The following is a 24,397-nucleotide window of genomic DNA, read 5'->3' on the forward strand; positions in this document are numbered from 1 at the left end:
CACATGTGTCTTCAAGTGTGGATATGAATGAGACTGTGTTCTTCACCTCCTTATAGCTGCATTTCCCCCCCTGAATTTCCCCAAGGGGATCAATAAAGGGATATCTTATCTTATCTTAATTGAATTTGTTTTAAGTGTGTGTGTGTGTGTGTGTGTGTTTGTGTGTGTGTGTGTGTGTGTGTGTGTGTGTGTGTGTGTGTGTGTGTGTGTGTGTATGTGTTTGTGTATGTGTATGTGTATGTGTATATGTAGGTGTATGTGTATGTGTATGTGTGTGTGTGTGTGTGTGTGTGTGGTGTGTGTGTGTGTGTGTGTGTGTGTGTGTGTGTGTGTGTGTGTGTGTGTGTGTGTGTGTGCGTGCGTGCGTGCATGTGTGTACCTGGATCCGATGTAGAGCGTCCGGTTGACCTTGAGGATCCTCTGAATGTGGAGAGGTTCCTGTCTCAACCACGTCCTGTGGGGACGCCCCAAAAACACTGGGTACCTTCTCACCACTGTGAGAGAGAGAGAGAGAGAGAGAGAGAGAGAGAGAGAGAGAGAGAGAGAGAGAGAGAGAGAGAGAGAGAGAGAGAGAGAGAGAGAGAGAGGGAGAGAGAGAGAGAGAGAGAGAGAGAGAGAGAGTTGAATTAGTATTGATACTTTATATTGCTGAAAGAACATTTTACATATTGTTCAAATGCATCAGCTCTAACAATGTTCTCAATAGCCAAACACACACAAATACAGTAAACACCGCATTGTATACAGTTCAATTTTCGTACAGTACCTCTCTTGACAATCCAGTAGTTACTGTTTTATATGCTGTAATATTTGATGTTTTATTTTATGATGATATTTTGTATGTATGTACTTTGATATCTGTTTTGTAATCCGTGTTTATGTTTAATATTAATAATTTGCTTTGGCAACATGTAGAAGTACGTCATGCCAATAAAGCCATTTGAATTTAATTTAATTTAATTTAATTGAGAGAGAGAGAGAGAGAGAGAGAGAGAGAGAGAGAGAGAGAGAGAGAGAGAGAGAGAGAGAGAGAGAGAGAGAGAGAGAGAGAGAGTGTGGGGGAAGTGAAGTAAAAGGAAATCAACAAATCAAAGAGCAAAACAAAAAGTGTGCATGAGACCGACGGACTCTATAGAGAGGCAAAAAGACAGGAAGAAAAAGAGAGAGTTTCATCATCCTTTCATCAAAGTCCTCCAGGGGGGGGGAAGAGAGAGAGAAAGAGAGAGAGAACAGGAAAATGATTTATACATGAGTTGTGTTACTAAGGGATACAAGGATGGCTGGCTGCCATTGGCCTTGACTGAGGTGGGCAAGATAACTCTGTTATGACTCTTCTGCTTATATCCTGAACTGCAAACCTGTTGAACTGCAAACCAAAATAGTTATTTTCAAACAATATCCCCTCAAATATTGTCATATTGAGAGAAATCTGAGTTAATATGTGGTTGCTGGCATTCATTTAGCTGACAGAATTGTGTGCAAGGATATCTATCAGAGTATCGTCATTTCACCACAACATGATCCAGATATGATGATATTGAATTTACCTATCAACCCCCACCCTCTTTTCTTGATCGTGATTGATTGGAGGATCAAGAAAACAAGGCTGGGGGTGGGGGAGGAAATGTCTTTTGTGGTGTCTGTGATAATATAATTAGATGTTTAGGTTCTTGTGACGGGGTCCTCTCACGAACTCCTTTGAATCTCCCATAAACAGGTGTAGTCGGAAGGATCTCGTTGGTGGTTTTTATTTCCCGCCTCCCAAAAGTGCAGAGGTGATATAGTTTTACAAAAAATTTGAAAAGTGAAAGTAACGTAAAACAAAATACCCTATACTTACTATATCTAACAAAAGTGGAAAAAGAGAAAATAAATAAACAAAACACAATATACTTACTACTTAACACTACACAATGTCTAAATACACAATATACAATATATAATATATAATATATATACTACAAGCGATACCAACACGTTTTCAAAAGGATTCCGGTTACCTTCACTGTAACTCAGCCAACTCAAGACTGACCTCCCTGGGCCAAAGCAGCTCTCTTGTATCCAATAGCCCCTCCCACTAGGCTTTAAACAGGATGTACATATTATTATTATTAACACATTAAACCAATTCCTACACACAAAATATATATCCTCCACTATATCACACATACTTTCCAACTGTTTTAATTAAAGATAACCAAGTAAACAGTACAATACCAAACAATACAATAATATCGCTCACGTGACCATGGCCTGGCACCAACCCCTCCCATTTAACCTGCCGGACATGTGTGCCTCTGCTTGGCCAACTCATCAGCCTAGGAAGTGCCGGAGGAGTGCAGAGGCGAAGCGAATGCATCGAGACAATGTGAGTAACTAAATGTGTATGTGATGAATGAACGTAGCACTCCCACGTTGTCATTCTGCTATGACAACGGAAAAGGAATGAAATGATTGTGCGCATTCGGACATTCGGACATCCTAAGAAAATGGACAGTTTGGAATGTTTGGAATGTTTGTGTGTGTGTGCGTACGTTGCTCCATGGCATATATTGTTACGGTTCAGGTAAGTGTGCCAACGCCAAGTGTGCCAAGTGTGCCAACGCCGTTCGAAGCGGTTGTGCTGGGTCAATTTTTGGTCAGTTCTTCTGTTACGGTTCAGGTAAGTGTGTTGGACCCAAATGCAGAACAGAAGAAGGTGCGGAGACGGTAGTTGCTCTTTCTCAACAAAAATACTGTTTCTTTATTTTCTTGAAATGTTTAGAGCAAAAGAAGAGAATAATAATAAACAAAGAAACGAAACAATACTAAACATAATTGCAAAACGGCAGACGCATCCTCCAGGCCGGGAGCGATGTGAGTCTCCGTAGACAGTGTTATGTACCATGAGCTTGTTCACTCCTGTGTCACTGGGCATGCAGGTGAGGGCTGCTAATTAGCTAATTGCTGCTGATTGGTTACCTGCTGGCAGGTTAAAACCAGTCCCTGAGACACACATGCACTCTGACTGTGGCTAGAGGAGTGTGTGAAAACCGAGACTTGTCACGTTCTCCCATTCTTTGTTCTTTAGTTTGTACCAGTAATTCATTGTTAGAGTAGTCTTTTGGGTTAAACACGGGTTTTGGTGTCGGTTTGCACATAGGTTGCGTCCCTTTGAGCCAGGGTCGTAACAGTTGGGCGCTCGTCCGGGAGTGAATTTGGAAACAAATACCCCTAGAATTTGTTTGGTGTTTTTTTTTGTTTTGCATGGTGTGTCGTGGTGCTATAGTGTGGGTGGTGTTCATTACATGTTGTGTAATGTGGGGGCTTGAGCCGATCATCAAACAGGTGAGTATGCCCTTATTTGTTTGTAATTTGATGTGACTACTTATTGCTGTTAAAATATATAGTTTAGTGGACACCACATGTAGGTAGGGACATTATTTTCTGGTTGTTTGTTAGCTTCCTGTGCACCACATACTCCTGGGGCAGTCAGAGAAGTGATTAGCACCATCTACTTGTCTTGTACCATACCATATACTTGACGGGTGGATGGTCAATATGATCTTTGGCTGGTAGCAGGTGTGGTTGAAGAGGGTTAGGTCTACAGGGCATTAGCTTAAGGGTAGGTAGGATAGGGGGCCAGAAAACACAGGTAGTGTGGTAGGGCCTGATGTAGTTTTTTTTAGGGTAGACATGTGGTGGGCCGTGTTGACTGCAGTTTAGATGTAGAAGCTGTAAGTAGTCATATCAGGTTATAAGGGGCACCTGTTTGAATTTGTTTGTTGTATTTATTTTGTTTGTTTTGAGTGTTTGGATAGCCTACCTGTTAGCACCTGACCTCCTGCGCATATGACACATCTATTTATTTCAGGGTGTTTTTTTTTTTTTTTTTGCTTTTTTTTGCAAACTAGAAAGGTGCGCTCAGTAGAGCACACATTTCCACCGCCTCTCCTTGTAGTTATTAGTATTGGCATTAGCATGCTAACGCTAACAAGGGGTGCTTCAGCGGTGCTTCAGCGGTCTTCAGTGGTTCTTTAGTGTTTCTTCAGTGGTTCTTCGGTGGTTCTTTGGTGGTTCTTAAGTGGTTCTTTAGTGGCTCTTTAGTGGTTCTTCAGTGGTTCTTCGTGGTTCTTCAGTGGTTCTCAGGTAAATTGTGTGTATGCTAGGGTGTTTTTGGTGACTCTAGAGTGAGCAGGTGTGGCGCTGGTGCAGTAGGGATGGCTTCCATAAAGGATTTTGTTGATCACCCTTCTGATGAGTTGTTGGAAAGGTTTTCCAAGGAACAGCTTCTGGAGCTTGCTGTGCACTACAAGGTGGAGCTTACTGCCAGTGAGAAGCATTTGAAACCGACTTGGGTGCTTTGAGGGCTTTGCTCGTTAGGGAGCAGGTGCTTGCGGCGAGGGTGGAGGAGCCTCCTTTGTCTGACGTGTCTCCGCTGCTATCTGCGGTGGCGGAGGGTGAGTGGAGGCTTAGAGAGTTGGAGTTTAAGGAAAGACAGCTACAGCAAGAGCGTGAGGAGAGGAGAGAGGAGCGTGAGCATGAGCGTGAGCGTGAGCATAAGGAGCATGAGCTTAAGGAGAGACAGCTACAACAAGAGCGTTACTTGAAGGACTTAGAGCACGAACGTGCGCAGAAGGAGCTTGATTATAAGCACGCTGCCTTGCAGGTGGGTGCTCTGCATTCAGAGTCGCGTTCCGGTTTTGATGTAGGCAGGAATATTAGGATGGTGCCTCCTTTTTTTGAGAAGGATGTGGAAAGGTATTTTCCCCTTTTTGAACGGGTGGCAACCACATTGAAGTGGCCTGATACAGCCTGGACACTGCTGCTGCAGTGTGTTCTTGTTTGTAGGGCGCAAGAAGCCTATACTGCTCTGTCCCTTGAACAAAGTGCTGACTATGAGCTTGTTAAAGCTTCCATATTGAGGGCTTATGAGTTAGTCCCGAGGCCTATCGTCAGCGTTTTAGAGGTTATCGCAGGTCGGAGGGACAGTCGTATGTTGAATTTGGAAGAGAGAAGGAGAACCTGTTTGACAGGTGGTGCACCTCTCAGAAAGCAGAGTCAAGAGAGCAGCTTAGACAGTTGATTCTCCTAGAGGAATTTAAAAGATGTGTTCCTGATACCGTTTCCACTCATCTAAACGAGCGTAGGGTATTGAAGATAGGCGACGCTGCTGTCTTCGCTGATGAGTTTGTGTTGACACACAAGTCCGTTTTTGTGGAGGACTACCGTGTTGAGTCCAGGGATAGGCGTCCTTTTCAGGGGGGCCGTTTCCCAAAACCTGTGTCTGCTGGTCAGTTAACTTCACCTCCTAGGCGGGGTGGTTCTGCTAGTGCATTCCCAGAAGGGATTATATGTTTCTACTGTAATGAGCCTGGTCATATCGTTGCTGGGTGCCCTGTGCTTGAACAGAAAAATGTCAGAACGGTGGCTCTGGTAGAAACCATATGCAGAACACCTATGCCAACGTTAGAGGGTGATGGGCAAAGTATCAAACGTGTGGACAAAGAGCTCGAGGGTTCCTCAAGATTTATGATGGATGGATTTGTTTCCCTGACTAATGCACTAGAGTCCAAACAGGCTATAACAATTTGGAGAGATACCGGAGCTTTTCAGTCCCTCATTCTGGAGGGGATTTTGCCGTTTTCAGAAAAGTCTTCTTTGCATTCCGGTGTCGTTGTTCGTGGCTTTGGAGGTGGATTTGTGGATGCACCTTTGCATGAGGTCACACTCAATTCTCCCTTAGTATCAGGCAATGTTGTTGTGGGGGTATGTTCTCACATTCCCATAAGAGGGGTGTCCTTCATTCTAGGGAAAGATTTGGCTGGTGACAAAGTGTTGGCTACTCCAGTTGTAACTCCCATTCCTGTGGTTTCTGAGGTCCCTAATGAGCTGGCACAGAAACATCCAGGAGTGTTCCCTGTGTGTGCTGTGACACGGGCAATATCAAAGGACAAAAGTGATGTTGTTGATACTTCGACTTGTGACATTACACTTAGTGACACATTCTTTGTTGAATTGAAAAGTGTACCTGTTGAGAATTTTGGAAAGCACACTGTGGATGTACCTCTGCATAATGATTCTCTTGATTGTGCCTTTATGTCAGGCCCGGTGGTGAAACCAGAGTTGACATGCGTGCCGGATAGGCATGTGGCAGGAGATGATCTGGCAGCGCAGTGTCTCAAGGTCTTCCCAGCCTGTACGGTGGCTGAGGCCACGAACGAATTGGAGGATGAGTGTGGGAAGGATGCTATGAGAGATGCTGTTGATTCATGTGACACCGTTCTAGTTGAAGAGGCTACAAGGCCTGACTTAGGCTGCCAGCCTTCCCACAGTAGCTCTATTCCCTGATGTTTCACTTGTGGGCAGGGATGGTCCCAGTATGTCAGTTGATGATTCTGACATTGATTCACGTGTCCACACTGACTCTCTGCCATGCACTAGGTGTGCTAGTCAACCTAGTTACCTGTGTCCTGTGGAGCAGGAGCCGCCTTCGCGACCTGGTCTGATGAGTGGCAACCATTTTGATCAGGACAATGTTATTTTGTGTGATGCCATTTTAGATGGTGTTCCAGACGCTTTTGTGACTGATGTATTGCCATGTTCCAGGGACGGTGGGGCTGTACCTGATGCGGTGCATCCTACTCTGGATGTTCACTGTTTGCAGTATCCTGAACTGCCAGTGCCAGGTGGGATGGATATGGGCGCTGTGGTGGTATCAGAGATCTATGGTTTTTGTTTTTCTGTGTTCTGTCCTGTTGAGCGCAGTGAGCTTAGCTCTCAAATTGATTTTGGTTTGCAGTCTATTTTTGACAGGTCGGTATCGGTGGAGGGGCCTGTTGAAATGGAGCTCATATATGATAAGGTCTTGGTTTGTCGATGGGGTCCTAAGTCTTACGCCTCAGGGGAGGAGGCGCCTGCCCCACTCCAGCCATATACCGCAGTGGCGGAACCTTTTGTGAGGTCTAGCTTGCCCGAGAGTGACTCGGGACAGGGTTGTTTTTTGTTTTACACAGCATTGGTGAATGTTCCACAGTGGGGAGCATGCGACACGGTTGGTAATCGTGTTCGACAGGGGCCGACCCGTTATCGCTGTTGTGGTAGTGGCCCTGACAACTAATGGGTCACAATATTTTTTGTTTATGGGTTTGATGTGTAGTGGTTGCCTCTTGGGCAACCATTTTGGTGGGGGAGGTGTTATGTACCATGAGCTTGATCACTCCTGTGTCACTGGGCATGCAGGTGAGGGCTGCTAATTAGCTAATTGCTGCTGATTGGTTACCTGCTGGCAGGTTAAAACCAGTCCCTGAGACACACATGCACTCTGACTGTGGCTAGAGGAGTGTGTGAAAACCGAGACTTGTCACGTTCTCCCATTCTTTGTTCTTTAGTTTGTACCAGTAATTCATTGTTAGAGTAGTCTTTTGGGTTAAACACGGGTTTTGGTGTCGGTTTGCACATAGGTTGCGTCCCTTTGAGCCAGGGTCGTAACAACAGCGTACTCACGGTAACGCTTGTTACCGTGTTAAGAACTGACAAATGAGAGAACAAACAAGTGGTCATTATAAAGAGAGTCAAAATACACACAGCAGGCGTCAATTAGCAATCAGGACAACCTGGAAGAAATTAAAGGGTGAAATACTCCAGGGTGACGCTAGGACTTTTACTCCTAAGAGAGAGCAAAAGCCCAAACGTTACATATATGCGTGTGTGTGCGTTTGACTGCGGCGTGTGTGCGTTTCCATGTCCGCTTGTCCACATGAAACGCAGCACATTACATTTATATGGTTATATGGTATATGGAAAGACAGACAATGAGTGCGTGTGTATGTATGCACACTGCCCGCAGTCGGTGACAAAGCCGCTCCGTCACAGTTCTGTATTTATTATTTGTGTTATTTCTATTGTCATTATTGTTATTATTATTAATATTATTGTCCTGTGAAGTCCTGTTTATTATTATTATTACTGTATTGTGTTTTGTCATGTTTTATGTGAAGGAAAAGAAAAGAAAAAATTGATAAAAAGAAAAAACAGTATCCCCCGATTAATGGTAACAAGCACCATCAACTAAGATTTCTCACGAAATGATATCTGAAATATTTGAGGGAATATCATTAGGGGGGGGAAAGCATTTAATGGTTTGATATCACTTTTCACATTGCAGTTCAATGTGATGAACATCAAATTAATTATCTAACATATATGTCATATATACCAATATTGAAAAAAAGATTATTGTCACATAATATGTGTCTTCCATACCACCAGGCCCTAGAGTATGGCACCCTATGTCCTACTAGGCTGAATGTGCAGCAGGCTCCGGCTCTCAGGACCTCGTCAGCTCATACTGTATCCTCATGCTAGGCACTGATACCGTCAGAAGGGTCTGTACTCGGCTGGGCTGTCATTGATCAATATATTATTGAGCTGTGATCAATCATGGTCTGACCTACACTGGAGACTGCCAACTCAATGTGGAGACTCAATGTCTGAGTGTGTGTGGGGGGGGGGGGGTTACGTCTGTGAGTATTTGTGTGTGTGTGTGTGTGTGTGTGTGTGTGTGTGTGTGTGTGTGTGTGCGGCGTGCGTGCGTGCGTGCGTGCGTGCGTGCGTGCGTGCGTGTGTGTGTGTGTGTGTGTGTGTGTGTGTGTGTGTGTGTGTGTGTGTGTGTGTGTGTGTGTGTGTGCGTGTGCCTGCTTACGCATGCATGTATGAGTGTGTGAGAAAGTGGAGTGTGAGAGAGGTCTGCCCCGGAGCCCTGGCCTCATTCCTGACGGTGACCCCCCACAACCTGACCTGGAGGCCAGTCGGCAGGCACCCTCGGTGTGAGAGCCTGTCTGACCCCCACAGCCCACACCTTGACCTCAGGCCTGCTGCACCCCATTCAACACCATCAGCCTAGGGTCCCTGACCCCACACCTCACACATCACACCCTGCGCGTGGGAGTGTGTGAGTAGTATAACTGGAGTGAGCGGGAGAGAGAGAGAGAGAGAGAGAGAGAGAGAGAGAGAGAGAGAGAGAGAGAGAGAGAGAGAGAGAGACAGAGAGAGAGAGGAGAGAGAGAGAGAGAGAGAGAGAGAGAGAGAGAGAGAGAGAGAGAGAGAGAGAGAGAGAGAGAGAGACACGAAGAGAGACACAAAGAGATTTGGAGGCCATTATTACCTTCAGTGGGAATAAAGTTGAGGGGCCCAGGTTCTTCTGGGAAGGCAGCGCTGGCCAATTGTAACAGGCAGCACAGCAGGAAGAAGGGAGGGACAACGTTTGCCATAGCAACAGAACGCAGGCTCTGTGGAGAGAGGAGGAGGAGGGAGAGGAGAGAAAGGAGAGTGAGTCGTCAGATAGATTAAGCGGTACATCAGTACAGTGACACAAACACACACACACACACACACACGCACACACACACACACACACACACACACACACACACACACACACACACACACACACACACACACACACACACACACACACACACACACACACACACAAAGACAAACGATTATGCACTCAATCACTGGCTTACTGACTGGCTGGCTGTCCTTCCAGACTTTAGAGTTCTCTCTTTTGTATTCACACAACATCTCCTTCCCTTCATCCTGATGGGAGCAGAGATAAACAACCAGATACGGAGAGAGGGATAAAGTCATCCTTCTGAAGAAGAAGTCGGCTTTGAAAGCAGCCGCAGCTCTGGAGCGCGGCACCCATCATACATCACACCGGTTATGAGACATCCCGGCTTGTGGGAGGGGCACAGGAACAGTGACACTTCAGTGGGGAGGACTCTGGAAGCTGGGGGTCGGGGCCATGGGGCAGCGCAGTAAAGAATGTTGATAAGTCACTGCTAACAAATGAAGCGTGTCAGATAATGGCGTGCATTACTTTAAAGGGGAACATCACCAAAAATAAGGATTCAAATATATTATTTCCATGGCCCATACATGCTCTCAGTATCACCCATGACATCATCCCCAACTCCTTGTGAGTGGAGCAGCTCCATAGTTTATACTGTATACTTGACATCACAGCCTTTTTGAAGTCGATAAAGCATAGTACCGCTGTCAGGTTGTTCTTCTTCACCTCCTCGATGATTCTCCTCAAGGCCAAGATCTGGGCCACAGTGGTCCTCTTCTCTCGGAAACCATTTTGATTCTCCCTGAGGTGGGATCGATGGCGTTCCGTATCCGGTTTAGTATCATGCGATTGTACATCTTTGCAATGACACATGTCAGACTTGTGCCACGGCCCACAGTAGTTGTCTGGCTTCCAGAGATCTCTGGACTTAAGCACTGGGATGATGTTAGAGAGAGACCACATATCAGGCTGGTTGTTTTTCATCAGGGCGTGGTTGCAGAACTCCAGGATGATGTTGTCAAGGTCACAGTTCTTATAGACCTCTGGGGGAATGCCGTCTGGCCCAGAACTTTTTCCCTGCTTCAGTGTGAATTTCACTTTGGCATACTCCCTGGCTGTGAGGGGACCATCGTCAATAGTGAGATTCGTGAGGACGGCAGGTATCATCTCCTCAGCTCCGTCCACTGTCAAGTGTGTTCCCAGTAGATTTCGGAAGTGAGTGAACCAGGTGGTCACCCTCTCCTCTGGGCTGTTGCCCTCCACCTGTCCCTGCTTCGACCTTTTCCTCCCACTCATCTCATTGATGACTTTCCATGCCTCCCCGTACTGCTGTTCACCATGCGCTGCCTCCACTCTCTGCACCTTCTCCATCAGCTCGTCCCCCCTTTTCTTGTCGTAGGTATCAAACAAAAGCCGGTTGGCCTTGTTCAGTACCTTGCGATTCTCTGCAGTCTGCTCGTGCCCGTAGCCTCGTCGTGCCTCCTCCACTCCCTCACGCGGCGCCACCATGACCTCTGCGTGTTCCTCTCCACTACTGGAACACATATCCTGGCCGCCTCTTCATTCGCAGCAACGAACCGCCTGTATTTGGTATTAGGCTCCTCCTCCTCACCTAGCAGCTGAAAGCGATTCCTCACTTCCACTGCGTACCTGGTTTGAAGGCCAGGGTTGACTGAGAATGCCTTCCTGACAGCGGTACTGTGCTTTATCGACTTCAAAAAGGCATTTGACTCGATACACAGAGCCGTGATGATGAGGATACTCAAGGCCTACGGAGTCCCTCCCAATCTACTCCGGGCCATAGGGACCATGCACACGGCTACAAGGGCCAAGGTGGTAACCCCAGACGGCAACAGTGAAGAATTTGACATCCTGGCTGGGGTGATGCAAGGGGACACCCTTGCCCCCTTCCTTTTCGTCATAGTCCTCGACTATGCGCTCAGGAAGGCCATCAATGGACGGGAGCAGGAACTTGGTCTCACAATAACCCCAAGGAGATCGAGACGACACCCCGCCGTAGTCCTTTTTTTTTTGATCCACTTTTTCTCCCATTTTCTATATTTTCTCCCATCCCAATTTCGTATCATCCAATTCAACCCTCCCCTGTCACGAACGCTGTTTCTTGCCTCCCACAAGCCGGCTGCAATGTGGACTAAGTCATACATAGCACAAGTCCCCTCCGGTACTTGAGGTAACATCAGTCGCATCTTTTCACCTGCGCAGCTCGATCTCTCAGTGTCGAGGAGTAATGCGTGGGAGGCTCACGCTGCCCCCGACACTTCCTGATTCTACTGCGCAGGCGCACCAACCGACTTGTAGGAGTCGCTTGTTCACAACGCCCGATCCCCACCCTTCAGTTTTCCCTCCCCGTAATACGGCCAATGTGTATTACTGCGGACGACCAGCTAAACTGAAAACAATGTGGAGAGCTGGATTCGAACACGCAAATCCTAGCGTCTCCACACTGGTGGCGAGTGCCTTGCCCACTACACCACCTAGCCGCCCTTACCCCGCCGTAGTCCTAACAGACCTGGACTACGCAGACGACATCAGCCTGCTCTCTGACCATGTAGAGCAGGCACAGGAACTCCTGCGCAGAGTGGAGACGGAGTGAGCCAAGGTTGGCCTTAGGCTAAATGCCAAGAAAACCGAGGTCATAATGTATAACATCCTCCCGGATCATCCACCTCTAACGACAACAGGAGGCACTGCTCTAAAGGAAGTCGGTGACTTCAAATACCTGGGCTCGTGGGTCAACTCGTCCGAGCAAGACCTTAAAGTGAGGAAGGCGCTTGCGTGGAGGGCTCTGAACGGCATGACCAGTGTGTGGAACTCCAACCTCCCCTGTCAAATCAAGCTCAACTTCTTTCATGCAACAGTTGAGTCTGTCCTTCTGTATGGCAGTGAATGCTGGACCCTGAAGCCCACCCTGCAGAAGTCCCTGGATGGGTGCTACACCAGAATGATGCGTGTGGTGCTTAACATCAACAGGGATGAGCATGTCACTAATGCAAACTTGTATGGGGCGGGGGGGCGGGGGGGGCCCTAAGGGTGAGCGAGAAAGTGGCAGTCAGGAGAATGAGGCTGGCAGGTCCAGGTGACCTGCCAGAGACACCATGAGCTGCCAACCAGCAAACTTGTGCTGTGGGAGCCAACACACGGGCATCGATCACGGTGACTTGTAGCACTCTCGTTTTAATTGGTTTAGGGGGAGAGTATTATTTGTTTTCCCTAATATATTTGGACCATGTAAAACCATAGGAATGACATGTATGAATTCTTAAGTTGGTTCCCCCTTAACCCTTTCACTACCACACTACCAAAGGGTTAACCCTTTCACTGTGACAATACAGAAGGTTAACCCTTTCACTGCCACACAACAAAAGGGTAACCCTTTCACAACCACACTACAGAAGGTTAACCCTTTCACTACCACACTACAGATGGCTAACCGCCTGTAGTGTGGTAGTGAAATGGTTAAGAGGAATGCACAGCGGGGCACTGGCTCTCGATGGGAGGCTTAAGTGGCTCAGACTGTGCAGATTGCCATAATAATCAGTAGTTTTCAGTCGTGAGGAGTAATTACCAGACCCCTCCTCAGTTCCAAACCGCCCCAAAAATGACAACATACTGTGTGTTATCTTTTTACTCGTCTGTCTATCTTAGCTATCTTTTGATTGTGACCATGCTGCAGCCCATCACACTACACAGAGAAACACGTCTACTGAGGTGTGGTGGACAGAGGAAGGAGAGAAAGTGAGAGAAAAGAGAGATGGAGAGATAGAGACTGTAAGTAGGACTGAGAGTAAGAAGGAGTGAGTGAGTGAGTGAGTGAGTGAGTGAGTGAGTGAGTGAGTGAGTGAGTGAGTGAGTGAGTGAGTGAGTGAGTGAGTGAGTGAGTGAGTGAGTGAGTGAGTGAGTGAGTGAGTGAGTGAGTGAGTGAGTGAAAGAGAGAGGTGTGTATGTTTACTTAAATTAAATGCCTGCTGTCAACAGCAAATCACCTGGCAGCCAGGGAACTAAACTGTAGGTATTTCTTCGCAAGGCGGTAATGGCACTCATGCTGCCGTTCGGATGTGATGCACATGAAAATACAAATGGTAGCTAAATTAAGTTTGCCCACTCAATCCATCTAGAACCTCTTTGGGAATTGCTATTGGCGGTTGTCGTAAAGCCTCAAAGGGCATGACAGACCTGCTCGCTCTGAGTGCTGCTGTGCTGGGAGCTTGTGGGTTTCAGTGGACTCTGTATAGCGTTACACGTATCCACCAACCTCCTTCAGCTTGTCGTCATGTTCATCTCATGCATTCTTGCCTTTCTCCCCCTCAATCACAGCCAGATGTGGAAGTGGCCTTAATTATTGCCAGACATTATAAAAATATAATAATTGAGAAGTCAACCTCTGCTGTTGGCTTAGTAGTACTAAGCTAGTACTGAATGTACAGTATGCGCTAATTTGCTTTGGAAATCAAATGGCGAAGCTTTTGATCACCACCACAGCAAACGCCAATGATTTGCTATAGTCCTTTCAGCCGTGCTCAATTGCAACTTCTTGTATTTGAATGCTCCAGGTTGGATTTCATTATGCAAAAACCCCACACTATTTTACTGCGGTTACAGACAGACTGCAGGACATGACGCAAATAAAAACACTTTACCATCCAGATGGTTCCCACTCTACACACCTCTCTCTTATCTCTCTCTCTGACCCCTTTTGTTTCTAAAGTAAAATGTATCGAATACCTGTATAAATATAAACATAATGAAGATGAAATCTAGTCTTAAAGGTGCAGTGTGAAGCAATTTACATGTAAATCTACATTTTGGAGGGAAGATTCAAAGGATGTGACCCCCATCTCTCTCCCTTGCACAGCTCAATGAGGGAATGACTGGAGCACGGAATAACAGTGAAATTAAAACTTAAAATACAGATCACATTTTCTGGAAGAGGAAACGCTTGTAAGCTAGGATCTCTTTTTTATCATTCCACATAGCACCAGTTTAGAATCTACACCTTTTCATGTAGTTTAAAACCTGTTCAATAGTCAGTTGCGGGAATAATACATTTACATGTTCTCATACATCTCATTGTATTATAGGTCTAATATGTATTTGCTTGAGTGAAGCACATCTGCCATACTCACCTCAATCACACTTTCTTCCTCAGTATTATGTGTATTCTCTTTTAAATATGCAGAATATAAGAAATGCCCCAGTATTGTTGTGCATTTGACAAATGAACTTGAACTTGAACTTGAATCAGGCTAAAGCCCCAAATATACTCGAACACTGACACGCTGCACACACGGCTCTGTTTATAGTCCATTTTTGGTGTCTGTACGCGTCAGCGTTGCGTGCTTATGTGATTGATTGATTGATTGATTGATTGAAAACTTTATTAACAGATTGCAGAATGGGTACAATACAGTACGGCTCAATACAAACAATTGTTAAGGGGATGCAAACCAGAGAAATACTTTTGTCTTGTTTAAATCAGGGTCCCCCATTTTCAATTCATCAAGACATTTATGACATACAAGACATACAAATATACAGTACTGTTTAAGAGAAAGAGATCATAAAAAATATATACATTAGAGGGGGAAGAAACTACATTGGCGGGGGTTGGGTGGGTGGGTGGGTGGGGTTTGGACATTTACCGGGGCCAGTTTCGAATTGCAGCCACCCGTAGGTGCTCTTTGAGAGTGGTTTAATGTTATGACAGCTGGGCACATGCGCAGTCGGCGCGCATATCCGTGGGGGTATCTGCGCGGTCACAAGATCTGGCAGGCAGACGGACACCGATGCGACGTCCGTGCGGACAAGAGCGTTGGCGAAAATTACGCAATTTACGTCACGTACTGTAAGTATAAATGGGCCTTAAAGCAGCAGCCACATGCTTGACAGTTATCTCCAGTGCACTGAGTGCAGCGCCACTTTTGACAGTTCTGGGGAAGTTCTAGGTGGAGATAATCTCAGATAATGTCAGAAATTTGAATCCAGTTAGGAATTTATTGGAATTGGAATTTGCAATGGAATCAGAACCAACAGCTAACCAGTCATGTCAGACTTCCTCCTCGACAAATACGTCAAATTCCTTTTTAGACACTTCCAAAGTCCACCTCAAGCGAGTGTAAACACTTTTTTGTGCAATTGAGGACATGTTCTTCTCCAATTGTTAAGTTTACATCAAATTTCTCTTCTACTTCAAAACGTGTGTACGAACATGGCTATTGTGTCCTTTGCAATATCAATGTGAATACGATATTGTTCAGCCCCCTCTCTCTCTCTCTCTCTCTCTCTCTCTCTCTCTCTCTCTCTCTCTCTCTCTCTCTCTCTCTCTCTCTCTCCCTGAGCGATGGTGCAGCTGATAAGGTACAAACAGCCATTGTGGAGTCCATCTCTATAATTGAGTTCTGGACACAGCCTTATCAGGACACGCCATCGTTATGTGGGTCCTCTCGATTCCCCACGCTGACGTCAGCACAGCAGCGGGCCGCACGGTAATTGCTCGACACCGAAACCGCATAATTGCAGGAGGTGAAGGGGAGAGAGTCACAGAAAAGGGATGAGGTCAGAGGGGAAAGAGAGCAATGAGAGATGAGAGAAAAATAATGAGAGAGAGAGAGAGAGAGAGAGAGAGAGAGAGAGAGAGAGAGAGAGAGAGAGAGAGAGAGAGAGAGAGAGAGAGAGAGAGAGAGAGAAGGTGGGGAAGAGGAAGAGAGAGAGGATAGGAAGTCAGATGTCAGCATCGCCAACCAGATACTGTATTGTTTCTGGTATTAATAATGTATGAATAAATGTCAGGCGGCAACGCATTCGATTAGCATAATTAGAAACCGAGGACTATAGGATTTCATGGGAGAGTGGAATCAGTAGATATGGGTGTGTGTGTGTGTGTGTGTGTGTGTGTGTGTGTGTGTGTGTGTGTGTGTGTGTGTGTGTGTGTGTGTGTGTGTGTGTGTGTGTGTGTGTGTGTGTGTGTGTGTGTGCGTGTGTGTGTGTCTGTGTGTGTGTGTGTGCGTGTGAGTGCGTGCATGCGTGCGTGCGTGCGTGTGTGTGTCTGTGTGTGTGTCTGTGTGCGTGTCTGTGTGTGTGTCTGTGTGTGTGTCTGTGTGCGTATCTGTGTGCGTGTCTGTGTGCGTGTCTGTGTGTGCGTGTGGTTCCAGGCCAGAATATCTGTATAATTATGACAAATGGCTGCAGTAGAGTCCATTCAGTGAACAAGGTGTCCCGTATGGCACCAGCTGTACAGAAGCAAAGCATTAACATTGAAAAAGCCATATTGTAAGTCATAGCCATTTGTCATCTGGAGGACACTTGCTATATAAATATTCACCCCTTGGGTGCTGTAGCGCATGTGCTTAAAATGGCAATAGGCATCATTAAAGGTACTGAAGTTGGCACAGTGTCTCCACTCATTATAGGGTTTCTTTCACTGCAGCACAGTGCAGTGTACTAAGATAGTATGCATGTAATGAGGTGTATTGTACACATAGTGTAAATATGTTAATTAAACACATAATTGCCCATTGCACAGCCCTGGCCTATTCCTATTTTATCTTTATTGTAAATGATCAGATTCTATTGTGCTATATTTAATTTAGTTTAACATTTAATATTATTCAACCTCTTTATTTACAGTTGTACAGCCCTGGCCTATATTTTATTTTATTTCATAATTATATTATATTCTATTGTGCTCAACTTAGTTCATATTTCATTTAATCTTACTCCACCTCTTTATTGTATTATCTGTCTTTAATGTCTGTCCACTAATGTCGCAGCGAAAACGACCAAAGCTAATTGTGAAAACCAATAAAGACCTTTCTGATTCTGACTCTGATGTTGTAGTAGCAGTACTTTTAACTGGAGGCTTGCTGCGTCCACAGTCTCACATACATACAGTAGTACATACAATAAAGATAGGGATGGAACTTGAAGAGTTTGGTCTCTAACCCCTGCAGAGGTATGTCGCTGCCATCTGAATGCCATGCCCATTAAACTCCATTCAAATTCTGGCATTTGGGGACTACAGTATTTTGCACAAACAGGCTGGTAAAAAATGTCCATCTGTGAACATAATTAAAAGTGAAGCCAGCCAGTCTCCCCAACTACCTCCAGACTGCCATTACCAGAGTGGTGCTCCTGTATTCACTACCATGGCCCATCTACTCCTGGAGGATTTACACAGACCTGTTAATTTGTCCATTTCCACAGCCCCCAATCAATTTAATTACGGGTGTTTAGGCAGGTAATTTCCTCAACAAAGTCATTAAGGGATCATTTAGCTGCCGAAAAGGGGCGGGAGTTAGAAATGGAATGGGGGAGGGATAATGAGTCCCTAGATCCCATCACCCCCCCCCCCCCCCATATCACAATGACCGGCCCTTGATGACTTTGATAACAAATCACTGGAACGATCAATGATGTCTACAGTCTTTACAGAAGCCCTAATAATGAAGAATGATACACTTGCTGACGGAGAGAAGAGAAGAACTGCAAATGAGGCACGAGACGAGACAGGAAACAGGTTGATGGAACGGGTGACAGTGACTCACACAGAGAGACAAAGGGAGTGACTCTGTAGTTCAGGGCGTCTGAATGCTTAGCATGTGGATAGAACAGCTCATCAACATTCTGGGGACACTAATGTTCTCTGAAATTCGAATGTCGTTGTCTCTCGTTATGTTATGGATGCTGTGGACACTCTGCTGTCTCTCTCTCCCCGTCCCCATTATCTTCATTTCTCTTTCAGTATTCCCCCTCTCTCTCTCTCTCTCTCTCTCTCTCTCTCTCTCTCTCTCTCTCTCTCTCTCTCTCTTTCATCCTATGCCCCCTGCTCTGCCCCCCCCCCCCTTGTCTGTGCTATGTGTCTGATGTGAGAACACTAACACAGAGATAATGTTTCATTACACAGCCGTGAGATACTTTCTCTTAGAAATCATACTGGTGGTTGAAGGAAAAACCGAGATTATGCATGTCCTAGATAAAGTGAAATGGTAATGAGGTAGAGCAGCATTAACCAAGACTGCGTGGTGGCTGGGGTGTTTGTGATTAAAATATTAAACAGAATGAATGTGAAGTATTTTCTTGCAGTATCAACATTGATAGAGCTCTAAACAGTACCCGCAGCAACAGCAATCAGTGTCATAATCCCCTTTCACCCTGCTTGAAAAGATTAAAAAGCTTGTACAAGAGCAGGGATGAATTTCAATACAGTTAATTTCCACTCGCCATTTATGCAACCTAGGAGTAACTAACCACTTGGCACATCCACCTCTGGAACAATTATGCAAGAAGTAAATGTAATTTTGCCACACAGCCATGCTATATGCTCAATGGTTTCCTTGACACTTTTATACTGACTGTACTGACTGTACGGACGAGATGCCCAGAAACACGCACACAGAATGGGAAGGGGAGTTTTCTTTCTCGTATTTTCGTTCAATAAAGATATTGAACAGGAAAGAGGCGATGGACGTTCCATTCTGAGTGCTCCTGGAGGAAATGAAAGGTTGCCTATATACCGTAATACCGTAAATGTTGTTTCCTTTATGAGTCAACAACAAGTTCCACTCATTCCGAGGCCTTCGTGGGTGAGAACAACAGTATGAGGCTGCCCATCTCTCACCCAAATCCTTTAATCTCTCTCTGTCTCTGAAGCACTGTTGCTGCCTTATGCAGGAATCATAACTGATAACCATACATTGTTACTAGAGAGCAAAAGGTTGCAAAAAACATTTGAGGCATATCTCTCTCTCCCTCTATTTGTGGCGTAACTTGACTGTCAATCTGTTTGGAAGGTGTGTATGTCAGGTGTCCTCTTCGGCTGTACTATAATTTTTACATAATTTTGGATAGAGACAAATGCTTGGGACAAATTTTTGCTTCTGAAATAATAGAGAATACTTTGTGCAACATTTTCAATATGTTATATTGTACAACGCATGACTTCTTAAATGTCAAATAAACATATTGATATCTGAGAATTTGTATTGAATAATTCAAACGAAGTGGCCACAATTTGATTTGTAGAATATTTTGCATTAGGCTGAGACACAGGGGTCTAATAAGGCAACTGGAGCAAGTACTGTACTACCATCATCAGGTCCCATCATTTATTTGTATTGTTTCATAATATCAATGTGCATACACCTTTCTCCCAAGATAGTACGGATTTACACATCATTATTAACATTAAAATATGGACCAATTCTATGTTTGCATTATTATAATAATTAGCCAGGCTATGATAAGACTTATCAGTCTGCTTGACTGGTGATAGTAGATCTGTCCAGCCTTGGAAAAGGGCAAAGTAGATCTAATGTCCAAAAACATTAAAGGAAAGTTCCAGGTTCTCAATGGCTGCTAGTTGTAGAGAATCAGCCATACAATACACAATAGTATCGTCAGCATAGAGATGGACAACTACTCAATGAAGAGACAATATCATTCATATAAATTGTGAAAAGGACAGAACCTAAAATGTATTCACACATGAAGTCTCTCAAATAAATCATTCTGAAACCAATCACAGGCCTTTCCATCTAAACCAATATTACATAACCTTTGTAAGAGCAAAGTATGATCAACTGTATCAAATGCTTTTGACAGATCCACAACGTTTCTTATTATCTAAAGCGGATACTATATTATTTGTAACTAATGTAATGGATGAAATAGTGGCTCTAAAACCAGATTGGTGCAGACTTAACCCTTTTGTAGTGTGGTAGTGAAAGGGTTCAAATAGAGACTAGAAAGAAATGCCTGAGCTGGTTATTTGCTAAAGATTCCAGGAGTTTTACTAGGCAACTTGGAAATTGGGCTGTAATTATTTAAATAATTTCTATCACCACCTTTATGTAATGGAAATGTGCGTGCCGATTTCCAAATACTCTGGAATACACTTGTTGAATTAGAAAGATTGAATATGTGCGTTAATTGCCCTGTGATAAATGGAGCAGACAGGATCCAATTTATCCTCTATTGAGCTCCTGGAATCAATGGCTTGCAAAGCTTCAAGTACATCACTAGTAGAAAAGCGCTGAAAGGCAAACTGAGTACCATGGTCCAATGTGGAAACCCAATCATCATTAATAAGAGGTAGGGCTGATCTTCGATTTTTTTTTTTGGAATTCGAAGTTTCGGGGGCCAAGATTCAAATTTTTTTTTATGTTGTGGGACTTGTTCAGCACTTTGTTCAACTTTGTCAGTGCTGTAAAGTTTAAACCTTTTTAAATCTTAGACAAACTCAACACTTTGCTTTCATGAAATATTGTAAGCCGTCAAGGCTTTATAAAAGCAGCACAATGAACACAAATCTGTCAGTGCCGAGTCCGACCTCATCTTAAATAACAACAGCATTGCTTGTTGTAATTAACAAAGAGAGGCAGAGTTGATTTTGCAAAAAAAGAAAAAGAAAAAAATCTTTTTTTTACATAATCAAATTTATTTTCATATTCGAATCCCATGCCCATCGAACGAAGCTTCAAAGTATTTAAGACAGCCCTAATAAGAGGCTGTGTATTCCTTATCAAATAAATGTCCAGCATACAACATGTTGATGAGCAGGTTGGCACCTTCCATAGTTGCCTCGGCCGTCGATGTGTGAATGTGTGAGTGAATGGGTGAATGTGAGGCATGCGTTGTAAAGCACTTTGGATAAAAGCGCTATATAAATGCAGTCCATTAACCGTGTTGGTTGAAACCTAGGCAAACCTCTTTCTGATCAGAAATCAAACAGTCCCCACACGATGTGTGGAGGAAACTAGTTTTGCTTTCATTAGAGTTAACTGCTTTCCAGAATTGTGCAGGTTTTGCATAGGAGCAGGTAATTAGGTCTCGATAATAATTCGATTTGGCATTTCAGCAATGATGTGCACTAATTCCTAATAAAGATGCCCAAATGTGATGGGTCTCCAGAGTGTCTGGCAGGTGACCAGGCTCTGTTCCTTCCCTTGAATAAAGTTCAGGTGAACACCAGGGAGTTACTAATGTTTTATTCCAAGCTCTTTAAATGGTGCATGTTTGTCAATGACAGAAAGAAAGGTTTCCAGTGCCTATTCAACAGCTGTGATTTCAGATGTATAGTTTAAGTTGCTATAGAAAGCATCCGTTTAAAAGGCTTGTTCATTGAAATGTCTTAAGATTTATCTTTGAAACCACAATGCGATTGTGTCTTATTTAACAGTGTTGATACCTGCAATAGGGAAATGATCACTAATGACACCACAGGCAATCATTTTGTCAACCCTATTGGAAAAGATACGATCAATTATGGTAGACCGAGAGCAATCTTTCAGATTTGGCCTAGTAGGTTCTGTTACCAGCTGGAATAAATTGAGGCACCGCTAACTATACTTGGCTGGAATAAACCTGACATAACATTCTCCCAGAAACTTTAGACTTTGACTGAGAAATACTGTGTCTGCTGGGATCTGCTTTTTACATCCTTACATTTGTATCATCTCTGGAACTGAGTGTCACCCTGCTTCATGTGTTGTGTCTCTAGGGGATGTGCAGTAACGATACATATACTGGTGTTTCTAGGCTAATACCAGGCTGATGCCAGCTCAAATCAGTATTGGAGAATTTCCCCTGATACAAATATCCGATGCCAAGAGCCATGTAAAAAATACTGCAAAGCAACTTGATTTCCTTAATTTTAGAAACACGTTTTCTCACATTTGCAATGGAGAAAAATGCATTATATGACACTATTTATTGTCCGGTCACCCCAAACTAAATTGGTCTAAACTCCTCAGCAGAACTCCATATTGGAAGTAATGGACTAGCTCAATACTCTGTATTGGAAGTAATGGACCAGATCAATACTCTGTATTGGAAGTAATGGACCAGATCAATACTCTGTATTGGAAGTAATGGACCAGATCGGTACTCCATATCGGAAGCAATGGACCAGATCGGTACTCCATATTGGAAGTAATGGACTAGATCAATACTCCTAATTGGAATTAATGGACCAGATCAGTACTCACAGTTAGGACTCAGAATGGATATGGGCAGGTAAAGAGTGGTGTTGATGCATCCCTATCGCCGAGACGAGCCTTGAAGTCTTGATTCGCCATTTGGTTCGATGACCCCATAACACCGTGCTGAGGAGATTGAGGAGGCAGTGGAGGGTTTTATGATTATTCCATTTTCTTTATGTGCGCTAAAAGACACCCCATAGATCTCACGGGGACAAGTCTAATTGACATATAAGAGAGAGAGAGAGAGAGAGAGAGAGAGAGAGAGAGAGAGAGAGAAGAGAGAGAGAGAGAGAGAGAGAGAGAGAGAGAGAGAGAGAGTGAGAGAGAGAGGAGATGGTGCTTTATGGAGTGTGTAGAATCAATGACAGGCCACAGTCTGATGCAACTTGGACCGCTGTCAAGAAGTAATGGAGGAAGATACCGCACGCGACATGGATGGAGGGATGAAGAGAGAGGAGTGACAAAAAGGAGGATTTAAGAGAGGATGAACTTTGGTTCGAGAGCTGCCTCAGCTCCATCAGTTACGCCTGTGGTGTGTGTGTGTAGGGAGCAGAGATTAGCTGTTTTATTTTTTATTTTATTTGTATCTCTCTCTCCGTTCACTTGCATTGACATTGCAAACCAAGTCTCAACATTAGACTTTACTGGACCCCCTTATTGATAAAAGGACTCCCTCCACGGACCTTAAGTAGCTCATGAGCACGAGTCTGTTTACATAAAAACCAACCTGTTTACTTTCAACAGAATACGCACCGGGACTCGGTTCATGTAAACGCTGTGTCCGCGTCTGTTCGTGTTTTAAACATGGAGTGAAAGGAAAGGGGAGGAAAAAATAATGACAGAAATTAACGCACCATTAAGAGCGAAGAAAAACAAGGAGGAGAGCGAGAGAGAGAGAGAGAGAGAGAGAGAGAGAGAGAGAGAGAGAGCGAGAGAGAGAGGGGAGAGGGAGCGAGATGAAAAATGAGGAGAGCCATCTTTACATGGAGCACTGGATTTCCCATGGAACTAAAATAAGTGGATTAATGGAGTGGGAGAACAGAGAGCTAAGAGGCTGTCTCTTTCCTGAGCAGCACCACCTTAAATCTGCACCACTGATCCATCACGGTTACCCCCCCCACACACACACACACGCACGCACACACACACAGACACACACACACACGTGTGCCTCCTGTGGGATACTGTGCATGTCGGTTAAACTCATACGCCAAACCACAGTCTTTTCCCCTCTCTCTTCCTCTCTCTCTCTCTCTTTCCCCCTCTCTCTTCCTCTATCTCTCTCGCTTTCCCCCCTCTCTTCCTCTCTCTCTCTCTCTCTCTTTCCCCTCTCTTCCTCTCTCTCTCTTTCCCCCTCTCTCTTCCTCTCTCTCTTTCCCCCTCTCTCTTCCTCTATCTCTCTCTCTCTTTCCCCCCTCTTTCTCTCTCTCTCTCTCTCTTTCCCCTCTCTCTTTTTCACTTAGGCTCGTGTTAAAACGTTACAGGAAATCCCTCGACTTGAGAAAAAAAGAAAAACATTTTGACTCTGCATGAAATCTATCTGACCTGAGGCCTGTTTACTACATCTTTGCATCTTGGAGCCTCCTCAGCATTCAAGACATCCGAGAGAGAGAGAGAGAGAGAGAGAGAGAGAGAGAGAGAGAGAGAGAGAGAGAGAGAGAGAGAGAGAGAGAGAGAGAGAGAGAGAGAGAGAGAGAGAGAGAGAGAGAGAAAACGAGGTACTGCAAATGAAAAATGAGGAGAGCCATCTTTACATAGAGCACTAGATTTCCCATGGAACTGAAATAAGTGGATTAATGGAGTGGGAATTACATGTAACATGTACAGCTGGGGGGCGGGGGGGCTGTCTGCATATCTCCTCTTTTATCTTTTATCACTCTCAGACCATGGGAACTCCCTCTCTGCTGGCTGCGGTAGCACCAGATTCATTACTTAGCACTTTGCTTAGACAGTACAGGCTGTCTAATGGATATATAATTTGAGGGAATTTTAAGGTCAGTGCGAGAATAAGATAATCTCTAAGTATTTCCATTACAGGTGAGAGGCAGCATAACCGCAGTGAGTG

General features: G+C 44.7%; 1 protein-coding gene across 1 annotated transcript in view; it reads right to left on the reverse strand.

The window, feature by feature from the left end:
* Nucleotides 1–24,397, reverse strand: part of sema6bb (sema domain, transmembrane domain (TM), and cytoplasmic domain, (semaphorin) 6Bb) — a gene marked incomplete at its 3' end in the record, with an annotated part of 302,720 nt that overhangs the window by 175,249 nt on the left and 103,074 nt on the right. The window contains exons 2-3 of the mRNA XM_084308423.1: nucleotides 9,146–9,269; nucleotides 380–494 (exon numbers count right to left, since the gene is read on the reverse strand). Of these exons, the coding sequence (XP_084164549.1) occupies nucleotides 380–494; nucleotides 9,146–9,251 (221 nt within the window). The 5' untranslated portion in view covers nucleotides 9,252–9,269. The remainder of the gene's footprint in view (nucleotides 1–379; nucleotides 495–9,145; nucleotides 9,270–24,397) is intronic.

This window comes from Notolepis coatsorum (genome assembly GCF_963971535.1).
Source record: "Notolepis coatsorum genome assembly, chromosome: 2".
Taxonomy (NCBI): Eukaryota; Metazoa; Chordata; class Actinopteri; order Aulopiformes; family Paralepididae; genus Notolepis; species Notolepis coatsorum.